We start from the raw sequence: 27102 nt of genomic DNA, 5'->3' as shown, positions 1-27102 counted from the left end.
CGCCTCATTTCACTCGATCATCTGACGCCCACACTCTGGAACTCTTTTTAAATCTTTGTTTTTCTACATCTCTCCCCACCTTCAAAATCCTCTGTAAAACCTAACTTTTTCAACAGCACCTTCAGCCACCTCTTTTCCAATTCCTGCATAGATCGGACCCTCAACTTTAAAGCCCCTTGGGGCATTTTGCTCCATTAAAACCACTACATTAATAGAATCATAGAATGGATACAGCACAGAAGGAGGCCATTCGGCCCATCGAGCCTGTGCCGGGTCTCTGCAAGAGCACGTCGGCTAGTCCCACTCTCCCGCCCTTTTCCCCGCAGCCCTGCAAAGTTTGTTCTTTCAAGTACTTCTTCCCTTTCGAAAGCCACGATTGAATCTGCCTCCACCATCCTTTCAGGCAGTGCATTCCAGATCCTAACCACTCGCTGTGTAAAAAAGTTTTTCCTCCTGTCGCCTTCGGACCTTCTGCCAATCACCTTAAATCTGTGTTCTCTGGTTCTCGACCCTTCCGCCAATGGGAACAGTTTCTCTCTCTATCTACTGTTTAATACGTTTTTTGTTTTTGAATTAGAACAGCAGCAGTAATAATAATAGTACAGTGAAACCTGTACAAACGGACACTCATTGACAGTTCCAAATAATTCACGTAATACATACTTGAAAGCACGGACACTCGCAAATTACAAACTACGGACAGCTTTCAATGCATCAAGTCCGTTTAGAACTTAAAACATGGGACACAGCCTGACATAACTCTTTAAAATATTCAAAGTATCTGATCTGTATGTGATTCTGAAGATCGTGATTCCTTTCTGTTCCTGGTTTCGAGTGCCCCACAGCCGCTTTCTCTGCCGGTCCGCACTCCCTTGACTGCGCGTGATCTCCGAAGGCGTGCATGTGTGTGATCTCGGAAGACATGCAAAGGATAGTGAACAACAAGAAAGACACTCTACCAACCTTTCCCTCCCCACCCACCCACCATCCGCCACCACCTCTCTACATTTCACATAGATCAGCTAATCCAGCACAATCCAGAATTGAATCTGGGTCTTTATTGTTCAATACCACACTGTGAGATGTTTGCTCACTAAGGCATTGAGAGTAGGAGACTTCTTCACATTATTAATGACACTAAAAATGGGGTACGGTAATGCGGAGGTTGGGGATGGCATTAAACGGGAAATTAGAGACGCATGCAATTAGGGCACAGCAGTTATCATGGGTGACTTTGATCTCCATATAGATTGGGCTAACCAAATTAGTAACAATACTGTGGAGGAGGAATTCCTGGCGTGTATACGGGATGGTTTCCTGGACCAATATGTCGAGGAACCAACTAGAGATCAGGCCATCTTAGACTGGGTATTATGTAATGAGAGAGGAATATTTAGCAATCTTGTTGTGCAAGGCCCCTTGGGGCGGAGCGATCATAATATGATAGAATTCTTCATTAAGATGGAGAGTGAAGTATTTGACTCAGAGACTAGGGTCCTGAATTTTAATAAAGGAAACTACGATGGGATGAGGCGCGAGTTGGGTAGGATTGATTGGGGAATGTTACTCAAAGGGTTGACGGTGGATAGGCAATGGCAAACATTTAATGATCGCATGGATGAACTGCAGAATTTGTTCATCCCTGTTTGGCATAAAAATAAAACAAAAAAGGTGAATCAACCGTGGCTAACGAGGGAAATTAGCGATAGCACAAGATCCAAGGAGAGGACCTATAAATTGGCCAGAAAAAGCAGCAAACCTGAGGATTGGGAGCAGTTTAGGATTCAACAAAGGAGGACAAAGGGATTAATTAAGAGGGGGGAAATAGAGTATGAGAGTAAGCTTGCAGGGAACATAAAAACTGACTGTAAAAGCTTCTATAGATAAGTGAAGAGAAAAAGGTTGGTGAAGTCAAGCGTAGGTCCCTTGCAGTCAGAATCAGGGGAATTTATAATGGGGAACAAAGAAATGGCAGACCAATTAAATACATACTTTGGTTCAGTCTTCACAAAGGAGGACACAAATAACTTCCCAGAGATGTCGGGGAACATAGGGTCTAATGAGAGGGAGGAACTGAAAGAAATCAGTATTTGTAGGGAAATGGTGTTAGGGAAATTGACAGGATTGAAGGCCGATAAATCCCCAGGGCCTGATAATCTACATCCTAGGGTACTTAAGGAAGTGGCCCTAGAAATAGTAGATGCATTGCTGGTCATCTTCCAAAATTCTATAGACTCTGGAACAGTTCCCATGGATTGGAGGGTAGCTAATGTTACCCCACTATTCAAAAAAGGTGGTAGAGAGAAAACGGGGAATTATAGACCGGTAAGCCTGATATCAGTAGTGGGGAAAATGCTAGAGTCCATTATAAAAGATGTAATAGCAGAGCACTTGGAAAACAGTGACAGGATCAGACAAAGTCGACATGGATTTACAAAAGGTAAATCGTGCTTGACTAATCTACTGGAATTTTTTGAGGATGTAACTGGTAAAATAGATAAGGGAGAACCAGTGGATGTGCTGTATTTGGACTTTCGGAAGGCTTTCGATAAGGTCCCGCATAAGAGATTAGCGTGTAAAGTTAAGGCACATGGGATTGGGGGCAAGGTACTGACTTGGATAGAGAACTGGTTGGCAGACAGGAAGCAAAGAGTTGGAATAAACGGGTCTTTTTCCGAGTGGCGGGCAGTGACTAGTGGGGTACCGCAGGGATTGGTCCTAGGACCCCAGCTATTCACAATATAGATTAATGATTCAGACGAGGGAACTAGATGTAATATCTCCAAGTTTGCAGATGACACAAAGCTGGGTTGGGCGTGTGTGCTGTGAGGAGGATGCTGAGAAACTCCAGTATGATTTGGACAGGTTGGGTGATTGGGCAGATGCAGTATAATGTGGATAAATGCAAGGTTATCCACTTTGGTGGCAAAAACAGGAAGGCAGATTATTATCTGAATGGCAATAGATTGGGAGAAGGGGAAGTGCAACGAGACCTGGGTGTCCTTGTGCACCAGTCGCTGACGGTAAGCATGCAGGTGCAGCAGGCGGTTAAGAAGGCAAATGGTATGTTGGCCTTCGTAGCGAGAGGGTTCGAGTACAGGAACAAGGATGCCTTGCTGCAGTTGTACAGGGCCTTGGTGAGACCACACCTTGAGTATTGTGTGCAGTTTTGGTTGCCTTATCTGAGGAAGGATGTTCTTGCCATGGAGGGAGTGCAGCGAAGATTCACCAGACTGATACCTGGGACGGCAGGAATGACGTATGAGGAGAGATTTGGTCGATTGGGCTTATACTCGCTGGAGTTTAGAAGAATGAGAAGGGATCTCATTGAAACTTATAAAATTGTAACAGGACTAGACAGACTTGATGCAGGAAGGATGTTCCCGATGGCCGGGGAGTCCAGAACCAGGGGTCACAGTCTAAGGATAAGGTGTAAGCCATTTAGGACAGAAATGAGGAGGAATTTCTTCACCCAAAGAGTGGTGAACCTGTGGAATTCTCTACCACAGAAGACAGTTGAGGCCAATTCATTAAATATATTCAAGAAGGAGTTAGATATATTTCTTAAGTCTAAAGGGATCAAGGGATTTGGGGAGAAGGCAGGGACAGGGTACTGAATTTGGATGATCAGCCATGATCTCATTGAATAGCGGAGCAGGCTCGAGGGGCCGAATGGCCTACTCCTGCTCCTATCTTCTATGTTTCTGCTTGTCCATTACACCATGGAAGTGCAGCTGTGTGAGACTTCTGCCTGGCGTAAGGATACATCCCTAACCCCATGCAAATCTTCCATGTTACGGATCATTTTAATCATTTTGGCAGCTTCCCTAGCCTTCACCTGGGACGCTCCCTGTGAGTGGCTGGATAATGGCTGCAGCTGGGCTTGGGCATCTGCCACAGTACCGTTGCGAGCAGACTGGGGACAGAATGTGATTTTTTTTTTTTAAGTGCTTTGCATAGGCTTTCAAACCCTTTCATTTTCAAACTCCTCTCTCTTCCCCTCCCCACTGCAACACACGTAGCAATGCTGGACACCAGGAAAGTGCCATGGCTCCTTGCACCAAAGTTGCTAAGGCTTAAATGATGGGAAGTATTTCCTATCATTTACAGCTAATTCTAATTGGCTTGTATGCTCAACGTTACTTCCAGTGAAAAATGACAAAAGTGGCAAGTATGAGCAGGGAGGCAGCAGAATGAATCCTGAAGAATTTGTCAATTCGCTACACTTGAATTACACTGGCTCTCCAGCTTAACTTAAGCCGAATATCTAAGCCAAGAATTACATTGATGTATCCATAATTATTTTCTGTATTCCACTTCATATAAACGCTCACTGACTGCCACAATAATCAGATAATCCTCCACAGACAAGACATAATTAGTGATGTAGTGACCTCTCTATCTAATTATAACCAGGGAGAGAATCCGTCCCTGGGACCAGATAGTGCAATATGTGCCTGCTAGCCGAAGTCAAATGCCGTGCTCTTGATTTCCTATAGCCTTAAGCAATGAATGGGGTGGTAGGGGGAGCAGTTTTTCCTAATCCTATTTAATTCTGAATATATTTCTATTTTGGGGCAGATTTTCCTGTTCCTGAGACTAATGGTTCATCTGGGCAAAGTGAATACAGGAAAATCAGGCAGGGAGTGCACTTCATTTTTTTTTGACTATTTAAATAAATTAATGAAAAATTAGACAGGCTCTATTAAGGACATGCGATCCTCTCTATTATTTTCCCGTATTCATAATGTCCAGACAATTCAATAGCCCCAGAAACCGGAAAATTTCTCTCAATATCTCTATATATTATATTTGGTGCCATGCTTTATAACATAATCCAAAATATATGATACCCTACCCATTGTAAATGTTGCCCTCTCCTCGGGTACTGCCCCCTCCCATTCAAAACTGCATCATCACCCTCCTCAAAAAAAACTCGCCCTCCGTTCCTTCTGTCCTTGCAAATTACCACCCCATCTCCGATCTTCTACCCTTCTCAGACGTCCTTGAATTTGCTGTCACGTCCCAAATCCATACTCCTCTCTCCTGCAACTCCCATGTTTTGAGTCTCTGCAATCAGGTTTCCACCCCTGCCACAGCACTGAAACAGCCCTAATCAAAGTTACAAATGATATCATCTGTGACTATAACTCCTCGTGCTTCTCAACCTCTTTGAAGCCTTTTACGGCCTTCCAAGGCTTCTCCTCCGTTGTCTAGCTGAGTGGGACAGCCTGATCTTGCCTATCCAATCATAGCCAAAGCATCTCCAGAAATGCCTTCTCCTCTCAACCCATTACCTCTGAATTTCTCCAAGGATCTACCCTTGGCCCCTTCCTCTTCCTCATCTACCTGTTGCCCTTGGCGACATCATCCGAAGACATGAGGTCAAGTTTCACATGTATGCTGACAACACCCAGTTCTACCATCTCTCTCAACCCCCTCCACTGTTTGGGTTGTCAGACTACTTGTCCGACATCCAGTTCTGAATAAGATGCAACTTCCTCGAGTTAAATGTTGGGAAGACTGAAGCCATTTGCTTTGGCACCAGTCACAATCTCCGTACTCTTCCCTACTTATTCCATCCCCTCCCTAGCTGCTATCTTATCCTCTCTTCCACCTCTAACGCCACCCATCTCCACCCCTACTTCAGCTCATCTGCCGCAACCCTCATCCGTGCCTTAGTCACCCTTCCAACCATCTATTCCAATGTTCTGGATAGCCTCCTAACTGCTACCCTCCATAAATCAGCTCATCCAAAACTCTGTTGCCATACCCTATCCTGCACTAAGTCCTGCTCGCCCATCATCTCTGTGCTCACTGATCTTCGTTGGCTTCCAGTCTCCCAATGCCTCAAATTTAAAATTCTCTGTCTCGTATTTAAATGCCTTCATCCCTCCCTATCTCTGTAACCTTCTCCAGCTCTCTAAATCTCCTGAGAATTCTACATTCCCCTAAATCTGGACTTTTGTGCATCTGCCACCCCTTTCGCCCCATCCATTGGCGGCCGTGCCTTCAGCCATCAAGGTCCCAAGCTCGGGATTCCCTCCTTAAGTCTCCTTGCCTCTCCACCTCCCTCTCCTTTTTAAGATCCTCCTAAAACCACCTCTTTGATCAAGCTTTTAGTCACCCACCTAATATCTCCTCCATTTGGTGCTGTGTTGATTTTTGTCTGATTACACTTCTGTGAAGTGCCTTGTCATGCTTTCATATGTTAAAGGTGCTATATAAATGTAAGTTGTTAGCGAAGACTGGGAAAAATGGTCCCAAATATTTCAGGTTGTCTTCTCTTCCTCGCAGCTCCCACTATACTGTATTTTTGCACTGGATAATCTTTCACAATCACTGTCAAAATGCTTTCAGAGCAACAAAGGGATTCTGAACAAGATGCTGCAGAAGGCAGGTCATCTTGCATTCCCGATCTTATACTCGCAAGTCTGTCCTGTACAATCGGGACATGTGATTCTCTTTTTCTGATGATGGCAAGTGTTCTTTCTTTCTGTTGAAGTATTTTTTCAAACTATGGAATATTTCATGTTTCACTGTTTCATTTTATCTTCAGGGATACATCTGGGCAGGGCAGGTTCTGCACCATCTTCCGTTCCTACTCTCGAGGAGCCCAGGTAAAAAAAAAAACCTATAATTTCTTGTATTGTTAAATTAAAATATGTATTATTTAACATGTTGTCTTCACAAGCCGGTCCTGAGGGTATTCCTTCTATCCACTAAAAGAATGCACTTCGAAACATTTACAAAGATTACATAAATAATTCATTTTTGATCTGGGAGGTAGAAGAGCAGATAGTAATTTCTCTGAAAAATAAACCAATTCAAAAAAAGGTGATTCTGCCCATCCTGTGAAGAGTAATTATTTGGTGTGCAAATCTGCTGTCAACACACTCAGGATTAAAATGTTTCTTTATTTTGGTTTGGGAGTGGCATCATTATTTATGTGACGGATTTAGGTTTGGCAAACGATTCTGGAATGTCCTGAAGTACTTCAGTATGTGTTTACTGTGCATGGATCTCTCTTCCTGTTAAATGAAGAGGAATATAGATTAATAGAAATTAGCCCTTCATGGCTTTGGCTTAGCAACATGGAATAGCCTATTATTGCCAGCTTAGTGCAATAATGTAAATTTCAATTGAAATAGTGATTTCAGATTCATTTGTCACTGTTTCTTCAGTAAACTAGCTGCTACAAATAAAGGAACATCAGTGTGCATGAACTAGTTCATTGAAGATTTCATGTTGCTATTTATTCAGTGTAACATGACAATAGTCTAATAGAAAACCCAGATGTTCCAGTTTGAGAAAATATTGTTACCTTGATCCTGTTTCTTTTTGGGGAGACAGTATATTTTTGCTGTAGTATTCATTGGCTACATTTGTGGCTCCTCTGTTCTCTATTACCTCATTTCAATTTATAAATCAAATGCTGATTTCTTAGTGGTGCACTGCATGGCTACAGGTAATAAAGAATTGTCTGTGTCTCATGAGGTCAGCTTGCATATGTATACCGATGATGCCCAGCTCTAATTCGCCACCACTTCTCATGACCCTTCACTGCTTCCGTGCTGTCGGACAGTTTATTGAATGTTCGGACTTAGTCACAGCTTCCTCCAGCTATTTGCTCTGAACACCTGAAGACATCATCTTCAGGCCCCCGCCACAAACGCCACCTATTTCTAACTAACCGTGGGAGTGCTACATTGTTGGAGGTGCTGTCTTTTGGATGAGACGTTAAACTGAGGCCCCATCTCCTTGCTCAGTTGAGTGTAAAAGACCCCCTCAACATTATTCAAAGGTGAGCAGGGGAGTTCTTGAGACCAACATTAATCCCAATTCTGGCCCCTTGCACATCTTTGATTTTCATCACTCCATCATTGGCAGCCAGGCCTTCTGCTGCCTAGGCCGTGAGCTCTGGAATTCCCTCCCTAAACCTCTCCACCTCTCCTTTTAAGTCACTCCTTAAAACCTACCTCGTTGACCAAGCTTTTGGCCACCTGTCCTAATATCTCTATGTGGCTCGGTGTCGAACTTTGCCTGATAATGCTCATGTGAAGCACCTTATGATGTTTTTACTACTTTAAAGGCGCTATATAAATGCAAGTTGTTGTTGTATTTCCCTACTGACTTCTGTTTATGACTCAGAATTTTGGAAGTCTGGTCACCTCATGTCCAACTCCACTATTATTTAATATACATTCACAAATGCTCTTCTGCAATCTCATTTAGTCACTGCACGACAGCTCAGGTGTGTTCTCAATTTTTCATCTTTGGCAGCTAGGGAGGCTGGAGGGGAGATGGGGGAAAGAGAAAGTATTTATTGACGGGTAATGAAAGTAGGTAATGTCATAATGGATCCTAGTACAGATAGTAGAGGGGATTTGTCAAAGGCTTGGAATCGGGTCATGACGTGTGCAATGAGAATACTTTTTTTTATTTATGGTTTTAATTTTTCCTATATAGGCCTCTCAATTTTGGTCTGTAATTGCCTGATCTAACTCTGGAGGAAAGTAATGAGATCCCCTGGATGAGGCTGTCTCACTTAATTTAGGTTGATAGCGCCGAGTGCTGAAACTTAATATATTTGTGTACTCAATTATTAACCTAAATCGCTAAAGATTACATTATATTTGAAGTATTGAAACAGTATTTGGTCAGATTGAATAAGTTCTGTTTTAAAATACTAGATATTATACTGTGGTTGGCGCAAACATTCTGTTTTTCCAAGCTAAAGATGGCTGTATTGGTAGAGAAGATGTCAGCCTTGGCTCAGTGGTAGCACTCTAGCTTCTGAGTCAGAAGGTTATGGGTTCAAGTCTCATTTCAGAGGGAGTGTTGCACTGTCGGAGGTGCTGTCTTTTGGATGAAATGTTAAACCGAGATCCTATCTGCCCTCCTCAGGGGGACGTAAGTGATCCCATGGCACTTTTTGAAGAAGAGCAGCGGAGTAATCCTGGTTTCCTGGCCAATATTTATCCCTCAAGCAACATTGCGAAAACATTTGTCTCATTGCTGTTTGAGGGATCTTGTGCACAAATTGGCTGCCGCGCTTCCCTTCATTACATTACATTACAACTCTAAAATAACATTTGTTGGCTGTAAAACGCTTTGGGATGTCCTGACTTTGTGAAAGGTGTTACATAAATGCAAATTCCTTCCTCCCTTTTCCACCCCATGCAGTGTCAAACCAAGGGACCCCTTCAATCTCCTGAGCACATTTTTAAACTTACCCAGATTTAAATGTTTAGAGAATGCACATGCTCTCACTCGGGCTGAATTATATTTTAACCCTTTGGAGCGGTGCTCTGCGCATGCATATATGTACATGTATGTAGAACTCCTGAGCATGAGAATTTTAGTTGGAGCGAGGCAGTAACTGGTTTCAGACTTGTAGCTGCAGTATAAATTAATCAAGTTGGGCAGTCTCAAACCGGTTTATAGTGCGCGCTGTTATACCGCACAAAACTGCCCACAATGCAGCACTAATTGGCACCTCACTTGGAGGGAGGTGGAGCATGATTGGCGGATGTGACTAAAATAGCTGTCACACTGATGCAGTAAAAGGTATTATTTTGAGTTTGGGGTTAAGATGCATTATGGTCACTATGTAGACAGATGTAACCCATGAAGGGAGTGCTTCACACTGGAACTGTGGGGGAAAAAAGTAGGAACATATGTTATTACCAGCACTGACCTTCCTGACCCTGTTGTGCAGAAAGTCACCAAACAAAATTAGCCATATTTGTAATTTGATCTTGAAAATTGAGACTGAATTTTATCCAAAACTTAAAGTGCTGAAAACTTTAGATATATGTACTCAATTACTAACCTAAATCACTAAATATTTACACTAAATTTACACAATGTTGGAGCATTATTTTATCAGATAGCATCAATTCTATTTTAAAGTAACTGATATTGCAGCCTGGTTGGTGCAAACATCCTGTGGTCCAAGCTAAAGATGTCTATTTTGGTAGAGAAGCTCAGTTACAGAACTAGGCTGCATGTTCACATGGATTTGTAATGTTGAGGTTGATTGTAATGTATTTACTTGTCTTTAAATCATGATGTTATGATCTATATGAATTTTATACTTTTTTTTGTTAGTGGCTGTCTTGTATAAACACAGCTTAGCTTTCATACACTAATTATTTTAAAAATTGGACAGAATATTTTTTTAGAAGGACCAAAAGCCATGTATGTTGCTATGTATCAAAACATTGATGGTATCTTAGAGCCCAGGAATCTAAACTAATTTCCAAAATAGTTCATGCAGTATAAATTTAAATTAATATGTATGGGTAGGTGAAGGGCATTTTCTCACACTGGCAGGCATATTGATTTAGGCCTAGAAATTCAGTGGGCCTTGCGCCCACTTAGCGCCTAAAGAGGTCTTTTGCGCCGGCGGGGTGGTAGCGCGGAAATTGAGTGCAGCGGTATTGGCGGCGGTAGCCGTTAGCGCTGTGCCGGGATCGGTGTGCGCGGTGGCCCGTAACGCCCCGAAACCGCGCCGATCCCCATATTTATTTGCGCCCGCCTCCTCCGAAGCGGGAGCGAACAGAAAACGGGGCCGTCCTGCTGCCATAGTGGGGCGCTTTAAAGCTGAAGGTGCGGCCGGCCGCTTTTTCGGCAGCCGCCTGCCCGCACCTCCTTCCCCGGCCTCCTCCATCCCCCCCGCGGCATTACCGGCTGGTTTCCATGGAGCCCGGCACTTCTCCGTTGTGCCGGGCTCTTTTGCCGGCACTCGCGATCGGGGCTCCGGCCGTTGCAGGCACCTCCCCCTTAAGAGAAGGAGGAGGCCTGCAGTACCGCAGCCTGCCGCACCGCATCGGGTGGCGCTGCGGCAACTAGCGCGCTGATATTCAGTTGCAGCGCCCCAAACGGAGGCGGGCACACCCTGGTATAGCGCCCGCTTCCGAATTGGGGCGCAGAAGACAAATATACGGCGTGCGCTAATGCCTCCCCGCCCAGCGCTAACTTTTGGGCGCGAGCGAGCTGCCCGCGCCCAGGTGAATTTCTAGGCCTTAAAGTTTATAAATCAAATCATGGCACCCAGATTCTAACATAAGTGAGACATAGCAGTTCTATTTTTTATTTCAAGTCTTATTTAAGTTGGATGTCTGTTGGTGGAACTCGTGATTAATAGCATTATTCACGTGTGCTGGGATTACACACCGCCTGGTCTAAGATGCTTGATGGTTTCAATCAGGATCTTTCAGAGAGTCAGCTAATGACACCAGCATGAAGGAAAGTATTGACTTTAAATTAATGGATGTTTGTAACAGTTTCTTATAAAACTCGTTAGATCTCTGCCTATAAATTAAAAGATGCTTTAATCCCTTAAGTGTTTGAAATGTTTATATTGTGCTTGTAAATTTTGTAAATAAAGGACTGTTAATAAGAAGTAAAAATACTAAGACAAAGACAAAGCAAAGAGCCTGGTTGGGAGTCAAGCCACTGGGCAATTCCTCAAATATGACTCACATATGATGATTTGTGATACTTTCTGCTATTAGAATAACTTATTTCTGTGTAATAATATTGGTTTTTTGGAACAGACAAATTCATTCTAAAAATTATTATATTGTGTTGTCCAGCACCAACAAACCTCAAAAAGGATTTATGTACTAAAAGGCAGATTCACATAATTCTGCATGAAACCGTTTTCACTGTACCTAAATTTCATACAGTATTTAATTTGCTTATATTTACAGTTGAGGACAAAGTAAAGATGCTGAGAAAGACAACGAGGAAGGAATAAAAAATAAATGTCGTTAATAAGCCATAACAGTGTAGCCAAGACAAAGGAAAGAGCCTGAGAAACAGGCTACATAATCGAAGGAAGAAACAGAAGAATAGAAATGAGGAAAGTTTAAAACAAGAAAAAGGAGTAATGAATGGGGGGAAAAAAAACGTGTGAAGGAAGGGATGGAAGTACATTTTTAAGTGAGAAAGGATAGGCATTTGTAGCCGGAAAGGTAAGTAGGAGAATGTCTTGTCGTAAAACTGTTTTTTTTTGGTGAGTTGTAAGACATTTAGTAAACAATTGGATTTATGCATGCTTTCTTTGAAATTCATAGGGTGTGATCTTGGTCTACGACATTGCAAATCGCTGGTCATTTGATGGTATCGACAGGTGGATCAAAGAGATAGATGAGGTAAGGCACATATCAAATCTAGTGGTTCATGAGCGATGGTGACTGAAATAAATGCCAAAGTAGAAGCGGGTCCATTTTATTGGAATTTCTGTTGGAGACAAATGAGCCTGTTATTTCTGTTCCGATTTACACAGTGAAAGGCACTTTGTGATTTTAACTGTATTTTTGTGTTATTGGTGCATTAAACTGTAATACAGAAGTTATTATTATGATGGATTAGTTCAAATAGCATTCCATTAGTAAAGTTATGACCCAGTGAAAAAAGAGTGGGTATTCATAAATTGAAGACAAGCTAAAAGCAAAGCAAGGTGAATGAAAACAGTAACCTTGCTGACAACAGATTAGTTTAACCTGTACTGTGATATGTTTTGTGTTGCATTTGTTGTATTCATGAATTTCCTTTTGGTAGGTGTCGAAATCTCGACTCCGAGTAAGACTCTAAAACACAAGCAGTACCGTCAGATTGTTAGTTTAATTTTTACTTGCACAAGGAGAAGAGCTGCCTGGACAAAGGCTAGGCCAACATCTCTAAAGAACATCAGCGAATGCAGCATATTTATACACTCAAAAAAAGCAAGCGTTCCATAAATCACGTGTAATGGTATTGTATCATTTTAGTTTGCACAAGGACAATCAAAAGGTCAGCAGGACAGAAATATCTCCAGACAAGGTTAGGTAATCATATATTCTGTCAGGAGGTTCTGTCTGAATCTTGTTACCAAGATGATTTGCTTACTCATGCCTGATCATCTTGTTACCAAGATGATTAGCTTACTCAATAGTTTTGCTTCTTTGTCTAGCGACAATCATTAATAGTTTATCTATTCTATAGTCTTATGCCTCCCTTGTGCTAGTGAGTCAATTATAGCTGTTATCACATCCTCAATGTGGGTGGGTATTATGAAAGATCTCTTGGTCCTGGACACGTTGTGACATAGTTACTTTTTCTTGCTTTAGCTACAACCTAAGCAAGTTTGTTGTTTTACTTGGCCATTTTATTCTACCCAGCATGCTAAGTATAATGTCAATTTCCACATAGGGTAGTACGTTGGTGTACAAACAAGCTGATACATGCAGCGGTAGGACAGAGGGTTGGCCCTGCTCTTTAATCATCAGCAAGCTCTTGGCTTTGTTCTGCAGAAGAACCAACAGGAAGCTGGATGCTTCTATAGAGAGAGCTACGGATTAGAGTGGCAGTGGAAGCAGGTTACCTCTGATCTTTTCAACCAGATGCATAGTGCAAGGCAACTGGAAAGCATTGAGTGGGAGGGAGTCTCTCTCTCTCTCTCTCTCTCTCTCTCTCTCTCTCTAAGCCAGCAACTCATATGAGATGGCAGCATCCCTTTGATACATGCGTAAGCTTGAACGGTGTCATCAGCCATGTACTTTCAAAAGGGGTTATGGACATTAGTAAGGACTCAATAATCCAATTTTCCACTCTCAAATGTGAAATGCTAAGACCGAATCCAGTTCGCTCTTCCCTGCCCCCATTCCCAAGCCTTTACTATCATAAAACTAGGATTAGCTAACTTGGGGGACACCAAGTGCAACCTTACTGGCCTATACAGTTGCCACACCACATAGTGCATTGACCCACTGAACCATTGGAGGGAGGGCAAGTGCATTTAGTCAGAGACTGCAGAGACATTATTAGGTTGTCAAATTGGCAAAACAAAAGATTGTAAAAGTTAAATTATTTTAATCCTAAAAATTAAATGCGACATGTTGGAGAATTTCCTCCGTGGTTACCGTCACAACAAAGGGTTGTTAGTCCGGCGACAATAACTCCTCTCATGATTCACACACGTGTGGTTTTTATAATGACAAGCTTTATTACATTGACTAAACAGTATTAGATTTTATATAATTGAAATACAGTGTTATATTAAATGACTATGACATGCAAATAATACAACCTGGTTCCCAGGCCAAGCCACCTTTGGCTCTAGGCTGCCTGCATGTCTGTGGGTATCCCATTGACCCCGAGAGCGCTCCGACCCCCAAGAGAACCACACATCCCGTGTTTCCAAGGTGTGGAACGACCAGCTCAAGCCCTCCAGGCCATTCGCAAGGCTGCGTGGATCCTGACCACCCCGAGAATGCTCTCCTGAGAACAGGTTCTATTCTTGTACTATAATACAACCTTGGCCTGTGCCTGTGTACTACGTAGTTGCACGTTTAGCTGAGGCCGCATTTTTAGGTGTTAATCCCACTCGTAATCTTTTCGGCCTTTGCCTCTGTTCTACAAGCTTTGTTTATAATACAGTAAATATGTAGGCCAGTCTTTATCTCTTCCTGTAGTACATGGTGTCTTGGCAACTAGTCACTTATCAGGGTATGAGGCTTTTTCTCGACCTGGGTGTTTAGTAATCTGTGTCCTTACATTTCCAAACTGTTTGTTATTCATACATAGAGGCAAGATTCAAGTTCCCTTTTCTCCCACATTTGCTCTAACATGAAAAATGCTAAGGGAAGGGATGCTGGGATACCTTGACCATTTAAATCCTCTTCAAGCATTCCAACAGGACACATCATGAATATGTTTTCTAAAAATTATAGAAAGAAAACTCCTCACTGTGCTGACAGTGGCTCAGTAGATGTTTAAACATCTGTTCTAAAACAAATGCATATTGTACACCGCTATCTAACCCCTGTTTACAGACACAGTTACTGCATCTAATTGGAGACTGTTGTCAAACTTCATAATTATAGTTTAAAATGTGAAAATACAACATCTTTTAATCCTATCCACGAATTTCCTATCCAAATTTAATGAAAAGTGGGTAAAATATTGAAAACACTATCTAGGTTGGATATTGCCTGTAACACAGTTTGTGTTTGTTATAACGTGAGTTAGAATTATAGGCTCTATCCATGCTAACTAGTACAATCAATAATATCCCAGGATATAGAGAGGAAATCTTATATTATTCGAGACAAAACCCACATTGTTTTCAAGGGCAATCGTCATTTCTAGAGTTTAAATACTAGAAAATTTGTGTGGAGATTTAGGAACATTTATGTCTTTGTAATCGCACAACTTTTGATGATTTTGGAATTTCTGTGGGAAGAGTCAATGGTGACAAAAGTACTACAGATTAAACAAACCTGTTTTTCAGCATTTATACTGCAACTACCCACTCGCACACTCTTCCAACAATGTGACCTCTGATTCACTGGCAATGATGCTGGTTTTATTATAATGTCATGATTATGGCAAAAGATTCAATGCAATAAGTATGCTGATCATTTTACAACTCTGCTTATTTGGTAAAATGAGGGAACTTTGATTTTTCTGGATGGATGAACTAAAATGGGCCCAATGGCTTTCCTCATCTGTAACTATCTTGTGATCTATTTTAAAAAAAGAGTGAATGGGAAGGAATTAATTCACTGTGACTCTACATCTGAATCAAACTGTTGTCCTGGTGAGTTGTGGGATTATCAGGACTTGAGGCCTTACAAATGCTGAGCAAAGAAGTCCACTTGTGTTTGTAAACTGTCTGCTTTTCCCTGGATTATGCAGCAGGAATTTTTCACACACGGCAAAGATTAATTCGTGGCCAAAAAGATAAATGTCAAAATGCATTGACCATTTCCAGAGCTACTGGCTCACTAGCAGTGTTCAAGCAGGGCCAAAACTTGTATGGCATGGATAGGGTTTGGGAATTTCCAAAAACAACATTAGCTGTATGCAGTCGTTAGGAGTTCTGAGAGAGGAATCGGATGTGCGGTAGTCTCAATCAAGTTCCTAGTGCAAATGGGCTCATTGTGCAAAACTGTCCTTAATTTGCCATTAAATGGACACATTTGGCAGTCACAGCCAATCGGCTGGATCAAACACTCTGCAGCTGGGGTGGGAGGTACATCAACTAAAACTCACTCCTGCTGGCAGAATAATGCTCCCTGTTAACTAGTCACATTGAGAAATAATGGCAGTCTTTCATGTTGGTTTCTTCTGATCTGGAGCTAGGAATTTACATACACCTGTCAATCTGCATCCTTCCCTCACCAACAGCAATTAACTTCTGAGTGTCCACAGGATGTGCGATTTGCAGCAATTAGACTTTGTGGTTTAAAGGGACAGGCCTAGTTAAACACAGTTCCACTTTAACTGCAGAATAATATGTTGTGCATTCCATGCTATAATGCCCCTATGGTTATAAAATGGCATATCATCCAATTTACCATGAGTAACACCATTGAGATCCATTTGTTTTTATAAAATATCATTCGAGACCACCTATTGGTTATACATGTATTATTATCTAACAAATTTAGCATTTAATAAACATATCTGTCTCGATCGTCTTTCAGCCTTCATATTACTCATCAAAACAAGAACCAGTTGCAAAACCAGTAAACCTAAGCAATAAATCAGTTGGCAATGAAATGACAGGATGCCCTTTTTCACTTTGATCTGCCCACGGAGTGCTTATTACATTGTCGCTTTCTCTTCTTCCTTCCCTCAGCATGCCCCAGGTGTGCCTAAGATCCTGGTTGGGAATCGTCTTCACTTGGCCTTTAAGCGGCAGGTATCTACAGAACAAGCTCAGGCTTATGCTGAACGGCAAGGCATGACCTTCTTTGAAGTTAGCCCTCTGTGCAACTTTAACATCATTGAGTCATTCACAGAACTGGCAAGGATCGTGCTAATGAGGCATGGAATGGACAGGCTCTGGAGACCAAACCGAGGTACGATTTTTGTTTTCTTAATACTGTTAAGTCAGGGAAATTTATTTTTCTCAAAAACTGCAAGATCTGTAGGTTTAATAACAAATTGACAACATTTTAAAATCTGAACATAATCACAGGATCTTCATGATTATACTTTTGTATCTGTATTTGTTGTTTCTGTTGGTGCAAGCTGATATCAGTACAAAACAGGAGTGCAAGTCCTAGCTTTCAGGTGCCTCCCTCGTCATTGATTTCATCCCCGGGTGGGCACTCAGGCTAAACCATGGTGGGCTGTCGACTCACGCTATACTTCAAACCTCATATCCATTACAGGTAGACTACCTTTTATCCGAACTTCCGAAAACCGAAACCCTCTAAAAACCAAAGGTTTTTTCGTTCAGCGTAAGTCGTGCGCACGACATGACCAGAGTGGCGCACGACCCCCCCGCCGACCCCCCTCCCCCCCCCCCCCCCCCCCGTGGACCCCGCCGACCCCGACCCCCGCCGACTTACGCTGAGCAGAGGGTCAGCGTAAGTCGTGCGCACGACCCCCCCGCCGACCCCCCCCCCCCCCCCCGCGGAACCACCTGACTCTCTTTCAAAGGCTCGAAAGCAACGAGAGCTCGGAGCCCGCGGCGGTGCCGGCCCCTGTTCCGACCGAGCACGACGACCTGTTGGTGGAAATGCGGCACTTCATTGCATTCCAGGCTAGCAGCGACGGACAAGCCACGACTGCGGACCCCCCTGCGGGCCGACGCCCGGACCCCCGCCGACCCACCATCCGAAATTGTCCGAAAACCGAAACACGGCTGGTCCCGAGGTTTTCGGATAAAGGATAGTCTACCTGTATCAAGGCAGCTTATTTCCACTTTGCAACATCGCCTGCTTTCTCCTCTTTTTGCTCCCACCACCATTGAAACTGTTACCCACGTCTTCATCGCCTCTGGACTTGATTTCTCCAATGCTCTTTTTGCTGACTAAACCTTGTCCCGCACTGTCTTGCTTGCTCATCATCCCCTTTGTCACTAAGCTATGCTGGCTCAGAGAGCATATTTGAGGATAAGCAATCAAATTGTTCCATCCCTCTTGCCTCTCTCAAATCCTCGTTCTTTATTGCCCCCCCAAAGCTTCCATTAACTTCTCCGTCTATAGCTAAAACTGTTCACTACTACAGGATCACCCTGGAAAGCGAAGATAACCGTCCGCTTCTTTTCTCCACTATCTGCTGTCTCCTGCCCCCTCCCCCTCCACTCTCGCCTTGGATAACAGTGCAAGGAGCTTTATGGACTTCTTTGTCATTAAGGTTGAGAGCATCCGTTCAAAGGAACCCCCACCCCAGCCCTGAAATCGCATCTCAGTTTCTCTCCTATAAAGAAAAAAAGAAAGACTTGCATTTATAGCACGCCTTTCATGATCTGGGGATGTCCCAAAGCACTTTACAGCCAGTTAAGTACTTTTGAAGTAGTTACTGTTGGAATGGCGTCTCCAAGCTCACCTTGTCCATGAGGCTCACCTACTGCTCTCGATCCCATTCCCACTAAACTGCTGACCACCCAGCTTCTCTTCCTGGACGCTTTGATAGATGACATTGGAAATGGTTTCCCCATCTCCGATATTGCTCCCCCTCCCCTTCACCACCAACGCCCCCCCCCCCCCCCCCGACCCTCTGTCCTTGCAAACTACCACACATCTCCAATCTCTGTTTCCTCTCTGAAGTCCTTGAATGTGTTGGTTTGATGTGCTATCACGCCAAAGTATGACGAACCCTATTTTGACTGGTTGAAAAATCAGACCTGAATATCATTTGCAGCCAAAGTCTGCTTTTGTTTCATATGTTGCTACCTATCTCCTCCACTCCTTGGGGTGGAAACGTTGTAGTGGAAGATTTGTTATATTCTGACTTTAAGTTTTCTGATGCTGAACTGGAGCCCAGGATTCCAGCTTTCAGCAGAGAATAATAATAAAGATGAAGTTCCCAGTAGGGGAAAATTAACTGATGAGTGACTTATAGGTCATGGTGTGCATATCATCATTTTAAGAGCTGGATAAGTCCAATTTTTTTCTTTGGCAACTTTCAGTACTTACAAGCTTCTGGCCTCAACTCCATCAATCTCCCTGGCTGTCATCTTTGGCTAAACCTAGAGGGGAAGATCCTTGGCATCTGCTCAACCCCATGCTGCGTTTTCTTCCCCACATCCAAGCTGTTGCCAAGAATGCATTCTTTCACATCCTTAAGATTGCTTGTCTCTGCCCCACCAGCCCTCCTCACCAATCTGTGTGTTCATTACCTCGAGGCACGACTTATTCAAAGCTCTTCTTGCTGGCTTTCATCCTCTACAAACTTCAAAACACTGCAGCTAAATTCCCTTCCTCAAGCAGTCAAATACTCCCATCTTTCTCCGCCTTTACTGAGCTTCCCTGGCTCCCTGTGGCTCAGCAATTTCAAGATCCTCGCCTTCCTTTTCCACAACCCTGGTCACACTTTCTGCTCCTCCAGCACTGGATAACTCCACATTCCCATCTCCTCCATTCTTTCTCTTGCATGCCCCTGCCCTTTGTAATTCTCAAAATCATTCCACTTTGATTCTTCTGTTTCTGGTCCCCAATCCTTCTCCTCCTCCTCCCAATCTTTGTTTACTTTTTATCCTTGCTGTCCATCTATTTCCCTCCACCCCTACAAGACCTGACGCATTTTTCTTTACAAAAAAAGCCCTGAAGAAAAATGAAGTTGTTCGCATGTCTGAAATGACTTCTGTTTACTGGTTAGTGTGTAGTAAATTGGTAGTTTACAGCATTATACAGGAAACTTTGATATATCCGGCACCGACGGGACCGAGCTGTTGCCGATCTATCAAAACTGCCGGACATACAAAGTTAATGTTGAAGCATATGGAGGTTTTCATCTCCGTATCTGACAACAAACACTGTTGCTTAGCAACAGCTTCAAACAGTCGGCCCATACCTTGGAAGCGTCTCTGTAGCTTAGCAACAGCTTCAGAGAGACTTTCCAGAGCCCGACTGTTGGGGAAAAAAAAAAAGCCACGAGAAGGAAAAAAAAACCACGAGAAGAAAAACAACCTAACAGAACGGCTCCTGATTTCTGCCGGTAGATCGAGGTTTCCGGACTTACAACCTCCGGATAAACCAAAGTCTCCTGTATATGAAAATCATGGTTTTCCAACAGTATTTTTGTCATAGATCCATTTGGATAGAAGCGGTAATTTTTGGAAAGTATATCACAAGTTTATAGGTCTGTAATACAGAAAGATTGTGGGATTAATTTCAGAATTTATCGTAACAGATTTTAGTGAACCAGCCCTCCCTCAAGAAGGGGATGTAAAAACATATTACCCATGTTACCAATAATCTTGTAGGTAGCACAGCAGTTTGAGGGTTAACTTGCCCAGAAATTTAACTTCTAACTGATTTACTCAAAAATGTTTAGTCTTGATAAATGTGACCTGAATTATCGGAAGTCTATGTGAAGAACCTGGTACAGGGTAGAGAATGTTGAGCTATTAGCTACACTGTCAAATCAGTCCAAATGACAGATTGAAAGTCTGCTGTACTAGATGGGAAACCTAGCTCTGGAATGCAGTGTACTGCCACCATCTGGTGCATGTCCCAATGAACTACATACCATACTTTCACATTTTACAGTAGTTCTCTATTTAAACCATAGCAGTTTTGCAGTCAAATCTCCAGGTGAGAGTTATCCTCCTGAAACTTTTTTCTATTGTATGGTAGATGTTCATATAGTTAGGGCAATACCCATTCAACCCAAGTTGAAGACTTGTATTTCTCATTCTGCTGTCTTTTGGGTCACATTCAGTGATAAAGATGATAGCAGGTTTGTTGGACACATTGCTTGAGGAAATTGGGGCTAGGCTGCAGTTTGGGGCGATTGTGCAGCAGCAGTGTTTTCAGTTATAATTAAGGATATTGCAGTTTTCAATTACAAATATTTTCATCTTTGTTCTATTATTTATTATATCAGTGATTGCAGTGCCTATTATGTATTATGACATTCTGTTTCCTTCAATAAATTATTTACTATTTAGTACTTGGTTGTTCTTGATTGTAACTACTCCTAGATAAATAATTTTTATAACTGATCTACTGTTTTCTTTGCAGTGCTAAGCCTACAGGATCTCTGCTGCCGAGCCATTGTTTCATGCACACCTGTGCATCTAGTGGACAAACTGCCCCTTCCTCTTGCCTTAAAGAGTCACCTTAAGTCTTTCTCTATGGCCAATGGATTGAATGCCAGAATGATGCATGGACGTTCTTACTCTCTCTCAGCTAATGGCAGCAAACAAAATAGCCTGAAGAAATCCAAGATCATTCGCCCTTCCCAAAGCCCAACACAGAGCTGCACTCGGAACAGCTGCAAAATCTCTTAGCTACAATCTACATCTGAAAAAGAAAATTTGACCACTACATATGCAGCCCGAAAAGCTGGTGTCTCAGCTGTTCCCGTGAGAGAACCTCTTCAAAAACTATATTTGTAAAGGGCCCATAAATTGTAGGTTCAAAGTTTGCACAAGGGAGTGAGAAATGATGCTGCTAGTTTAAACAGTGATTGTGAAAGGCATGATAGTCACAGGGATCTCAGATTCTCCGTTGAGAGTGTTTCAATTGAGGTAGGTGAGAGAGTTTGATTCACGGTAGTTCAGTGTCAAAAACAAAACTACATTTGTCCATTTTTGTGTGAGCCAGACAATTGAATAGTCTCTGATTGCATTAGATTGGAGGAATTAAGCATGTGTGATGTTGCTGAGTATGTAAAGTGATACTGGGAGTTGGAATTTTAATTGCAATGTATGCTATACTGTATGTTAGTTAAAACATCCTTAAATATTGCAGTCAGAAAATAGATCCTGCTGACAGTTAAAGGGCCTATTTCTAAGAATACAGTTTGCCATGGCAACTTGCTGACACCTGTAAAAATAATCTTCAAATTTATATGTAAAAATCATATGCTGAAAAATACTATTGAACATTTGTATGTTAATCCATTTCCAAGTTGCTCTTGTGGTTGTTACTGTTGTGGATTAATATTACTTCAGTGATTTGTAAATATAATTTTCCTTGTGGGACTATAGTTTTGTTTTTGTACAGAAACAAAAAAAACTATGAAGTACAGTACTAAGGGAATAGAAATGCCAAAGATGTCCTTGGTAGAAATGTTAACAGTGTGGGGGACAAAGATTTCTGAGCTAATTATCCATAATGTTTTGTAATTAAAACACTTCATTTGAAAAAATCTTTCTGGGCATAAGTGTACTTTGAAATAATTTTAAATGTGCCTGTTTGATAAAGATTGACATAATGCTGATGGTAGCTCATTTATTTTAATGGGTTACAGGCTGCTTTACACCCTGGGCCATTGTTACATGGTGGGTTTCATAAACGAGATGCTTCTATTACAAAGAGTAAAGATGCAATCTCTTTTTTAAATATCTACATCTTGATGAAATGTAGATAGATTTCAAGAGTGGAATAACTGCCCAGTAGTCCCAGTGCCGGACTCTGAACTGCAGTATCTACGTTTGTATTCCCAGCCTGAGTCTTGACTGGTATTTTGCCTCGATAGCTCTCGATGGGAGAGATTTGTCTGTTTTTGTTTGTGTGCCAAAACAAAGGGAGAAGAGGCCTGCCAGGACCAGTCGCACCTACAGAGGTGCACCTGATGTCAGTCAGTTGTAATATGTTGATGTTGATAATATCTGTGGAAGAACTCAACCACTTGGATCCATCCTATCTTCCACTCTGTAGGATGATCTCTGGTGGATTTATTTTTTCATCATTGTCTGGCCAAGATAATTACACAAACTCAAATAAAAACACTTTACTTTTTAAGTTAACCAAAGCCTTTAGCAGCAGATCACTGCAACTTTAAAATGTACAGGATATTTTACGTGTTAATTTGTAATAAAGATGTATGTACCAGTATCAGTTGAATTTCTGTATAAAAACAATTCTCTATCGTTTTAGCTACTGAGCCACCAAGTATTATAAACTTATTACAGTAATTGCAGGGCCCTCAACTATATGTATTTCAAGGTTACATATCAGCGTGTGTTATATACAGTAACCTCTTAGGACACAGCCACAGCATATGCTAATTACAAAGTGTGCCCTTCCAAATATTTCAAGTTTCTGGTATGGGTTTTGATATCGAGTGACAGGATTGAGTTATGTGTTATCCTGGTTTATCAAATTTGGGTGCAATGCACATTTTCTGTCACCAACATTGAACCCAAACAAAATACGCAGTTCTTACTTGACTTTGAATCTTATTCGTTTTTTAAAATTACAGTGAGCTGCTGTGGCATGTAGAGTAGCATGTTGGCACACCAACACGAGTCCACAGATTTGTGCGCACAATCCCTCACACCACTGACTACGTATTTGCAGCTGCGTTGCGGTGGTGAGCTAGCGAGCAAAGATCAGGTGAGAATCATTTTTACACTCAACAGATTAATCGGCTAATGACCTAAACCTCCAAGAGTTTTCAATAAGATGACAAGTCAGGTGGAACTTCTCCACTCAAAGGGTAATAGAGTTGTAGGGAACGCTACTGAAACACAATATAAATGTATTCTTAATTAAATTGGATACATTATAAAGGGATTGAGGAATATGGTGGAAATGACAGTAGGTTGGGGGTTGAAAAAAGACTGGGTCTGTTGAACCTAAAAGACTTCCTGTTTCTAAAAAAAAAAAAAATCTCGTGCACAGAAACTGCTTACATTTTGGTAAGATTAATTTTTAAAACACAATTTAAAACAATTAAAAATAATTTGACTAAATGGTTCAGAATTGTTTTAAATGTGAATCATTTTACAATGCCTGAAGAATAATCGGAGTGCATTTTCCAGAGTTTAATTATGGCATGCAGATTTGGAATAAACATTTTTACATGCCACATTGAAAAAACATGAAGGCAGATCTTGGGCCCTTGGCCATTCCCATACATTTAGTCAGTGGCTACTGAGCAGCACTGGCAGAGACCTGGCTTCTCTTTTAGTTATGGAATGTTGTGTGGTGCATGGAAATCTGAAAAGGGAGCAATATATGAATTGCTAGATGAAAAAAGACCAGGGTCCATCTAGTTCGCTCCTACCATGTCATTTAGAAAGGCACGGATTAATCAAGGACAGTCAGCATGGATTTGTTAAAGGAAGGTTGTGTCTGACCAACTTGATTGAATTTTTTGAGGAGGTAACGAGGAGGGTTGATGAGGCTAGTGTGTTTGATGTAGTCTGCGTGGATTTTAGCAAGGCTTTTGTCTAGGTCCCACATGGCAGACTGGTCAGAAAAGTAAAAGCCTATGGGACCCTAGAGAAAGGGGCAAGTTGGATCCAAAATTGGCTTAATGGCAGGAAGCAAAGAGTAATGGTTGACGGGTGTTTTTGTGACTGGTAGGGTTTCCAGTGGGATTCTGCAGGGCTCAGTACTAGGTCCCTTGCTTTTTGTGGTATATATCAATGATTTAGACTTGAATGTACGGGGCATGATTAAGAAGTTTGCAGATATTGGCCATGTGGTTGATGGTGAGGAAGATATCAATGGACTGGTCAGGTGGGCAGAAAAATAGCAAATGGAATTAAATTCGGAGAAGTGTGAGGTAATGCATTTGGGGAGGGCTACCAAGGCAAGAGAATACACAATAAATGGTAGGATACTGAGAACTGTAGAGGAACTGAGGAACCTTGGAGTGCATGTCCACAGATCCCTGAAGGTAGCAGGACAGGTAGATAAGGTGGTTAAGAAGGCATAAGAGACACTCCTTTATTAGCTGAGGCATAGAATATAAGAGCAGGGAGGTTATGCTAGAACTGTATAAAACACTAGTTAGGCCATAGCTAGAGTACTGCGTACAGTTCTTGTTACCACATTACAGGGAGGATGTGATCGCACCAGAGAGGGTACAGAGGAGATTTACGAGGATGTTGCCAGGACTGGAGAATTTTAGCAATGAGGAAAGACTGGATAGGTTGGCATTTTCTTTGGAACAGGAGGCTGAGGGGAGACTTAATTGAGGTGTATAAAATTGAGTGGTCTAGATAGCGCGTATAGGAAGGACCCATTTCCCTTAGCAGAGAGCTCAATAACCAAGGGACATAAAAGTAATTAGAGGGGAGTTGAGAAGGATTAGAGAGGAGTTAAGGAGCAATTTTTTCACCCACAGGGTGGGGGGGGGGGGGGGGGTGGGTTCTGGAACTCACTGCCTGAAAGGGTGGTAGAGGCAGAAACTCTCCACATTTAAGAAGTACTTGGATACGCTATTGAAGTGTCATAACCTACAAAGCTATGGACCAAGAGCTGGAAAGTGGGATTAGGCTGGATAGCTCTTTTTTTTGGCCGGCGCAGACACAACGGGCCGACTGGCCTCCTTGTGTACTGTAAATTTCTATGATTCTATGCTGGCACCTGCATGATGTTGACTAATTGCAGCAGCGAATCAATTAGTCTACAACACACCAATGTTCCCCTTATTTTTTGGGGGTGCGCAGCCCTTTTAAGGGGCTGTGCGGCCCATTTAAAATATCACGCATGCACACTTTTTCCTATTTAAAAGCCGGTGAGCTGGCTGTACGGGAGCTGCAGATGCTATGTAGCCGCGCAGCTTAAAGGGAACATTGCAACACACCCAGACATGACATGAGGAAAACCCCCGGGATGGGGCGCTTTGGAAACCATAGGTCCAAATAATTCAAGAAAAATGAAAAACAACTTGCAATTTTAATGTAATACGATACTTGGTGGATTGTCTCACACTATGTGCAGATGTACCTTCCATTGTGTGATGCCTGCCATAAGCCAGCAGGTGGTGTATGTTGCCAGGTGTAATTCCCTGTAAAGTTGTAATTTCATAATAAACTGATGAACCTTTTTATGTAGTAGTCAAAACATTTTCATGGGGATATCATTGGATAAAGCTTGCAGTTATTTTATCAGTTATGGATCAAGCTGAAATAAAGTTGTGACTATTGGTAGAAATGGTCAACTGATCAAGGCATTGCACTTTGATGTATATTTTTAATAGCAAAAATCAAGGTTAAAATAATCGTGCAGCACACCATCAAGGTTGTAAAGCCTAAAAGGAAAAGACAAGATGCATCAAGAAATAATAATTAGATTATGTCATGGTTGGGTTTTAAAAACCTGTCGGAGGATAGCGAGATTGAAGAGGTAAGGAGGTCCACAGTTTTGAGGTCCCAGGAAATAATGAATCAGATTAGGGGGCTGCTCAATGAGACTTGATTTCCACACGGAGGATGTAGGGAGGGAGAAGAGAGTATCGGATGGTGTTTTTGCATCTTGGAAGAAACGAGAGGCAAATTCAGAACAGCACTGATTAAAGTAGCAATGGAGAGTAGAGGTGAGAGGGATTTCCTATATGATGAGCCTTTTCTTGTTTCCTGCCGAATGTGCGGTATAAAACCTCCATCGCACAGATAAAAAGATTTTTTTATAAAGCAATAAAGAATGTTCAAACAGTATTTCAGCCAACTTAAGACAGCCAAGCAAGACACATTTGGTTTGCAGAATGATTTGTTTTAGAGTATCTGCACGAGGCAGATATGAGAAAGTGGTCAGAAGAGCACAATTGTGAGGAAATCCAGTGTAGGAATTAGGACAGCAGATATGGAAAACATCTGGGAAAAAAGCTGAATTGCCAGACCAATTAGTTATATATGAGGCCATTTAGGATAGCAAAGGACTCCGCTTTAGGTGGCAGCCTGAACAGTAAATGAGTTTTGCAAGTTTTGGGTTAGCCAGCAGTGCTGGTCGCTCCCGTACAAGCAACAGCTCCAGCTGCCTCTTCCTCCTCTCGCCAACCTTCCCAGCTAGTGCACCTGCTGGGGGCGCACCCTGCCAACATCCTTCCCATCCCGCTCACCCTACCCAGCACTGTACCCTTGGAAATAACAACAGAAAATGCTGGAAAAACTCAGCAGGCCAGGCAACATCCGTGGAGAGAGAAACAGAGTTAACGTTTCATGTTGAAACCCTTCATCAGGACTGAAAAAACACAGGAAGTGAAACAGATTAAAAGGCCAGTTTGGGGGCTGGGAAATGGGGATGAAAGAACAAAAGAGAAGTGAAGAGACATTAAGAGGTATTCAAAACGAGACAAGATGGTGATAGGACTAGTAAAGAGACAAAAGACGGCTCTAGATGAGGTGTGAAATGCACTGGCAGAATGAGAGACAGCTGCCATGTGGGAGAGAAAAAAGGGGGGAAGGGC

At 42.3% G+C, this 27102-nt stretch overlaps 1 protein-coding gene across 2 annotated transcripts in view; it reads left to right on the top strand.

Moving 5' to 3' along the window:
- The window catches only part of LOC147102701 (ras-related protein Rab-40B), a 78993-nt gene extending 53251 nt beyond the window's left edge, over positions 1-25742 (top strand). For both annotated transcript variants that reach the window (XM_085963423.1, XM_085963424.1), the window contains 4 exons: positions 6560-6620; positions 12087-12164; positions 16637-16859; positions 20976-25742. In XM_085963423.1, the coding sequence (XP_085819549.1) occupies positions 6560-6620; positions 12087-12164; positions 16637-16859; positions 20976-21244 (631 nt within the window). In that variant the 3' untranslated portion in view covers positions 21245-25742. The remainder of the gene's footprint in view (positions 1-6559; positions 6621-12086; positions 12165-16636; positions 16860-20975) is intronic.
- The last annotated feature ends 1360 nt before the right edge of the window (positions 25743-27102 follow it).

This window comes from Somniosus microcephalus, chromosome 21 (genome assembly GCF_052327205.1).
Source record: "Somniosus microcephalus isolate GS21.2 chromosome 21, FLI_Smic_1.0, whole genome shotgun sequence".
In the NCBI taxonomy this organism is placed as follows: domain Eukaryota; kingdom Metazoa; phylum Chordata; class Chondrichthyes; order Squaliformes; family Somniosidae; genus Somniosus; species Somniosus microcephalus.
The sequence above is the reverse complement of the archived record's forward strand: the minus strand, read 5'-3'. Positions and strand labels throughout refer to the sequence as shown.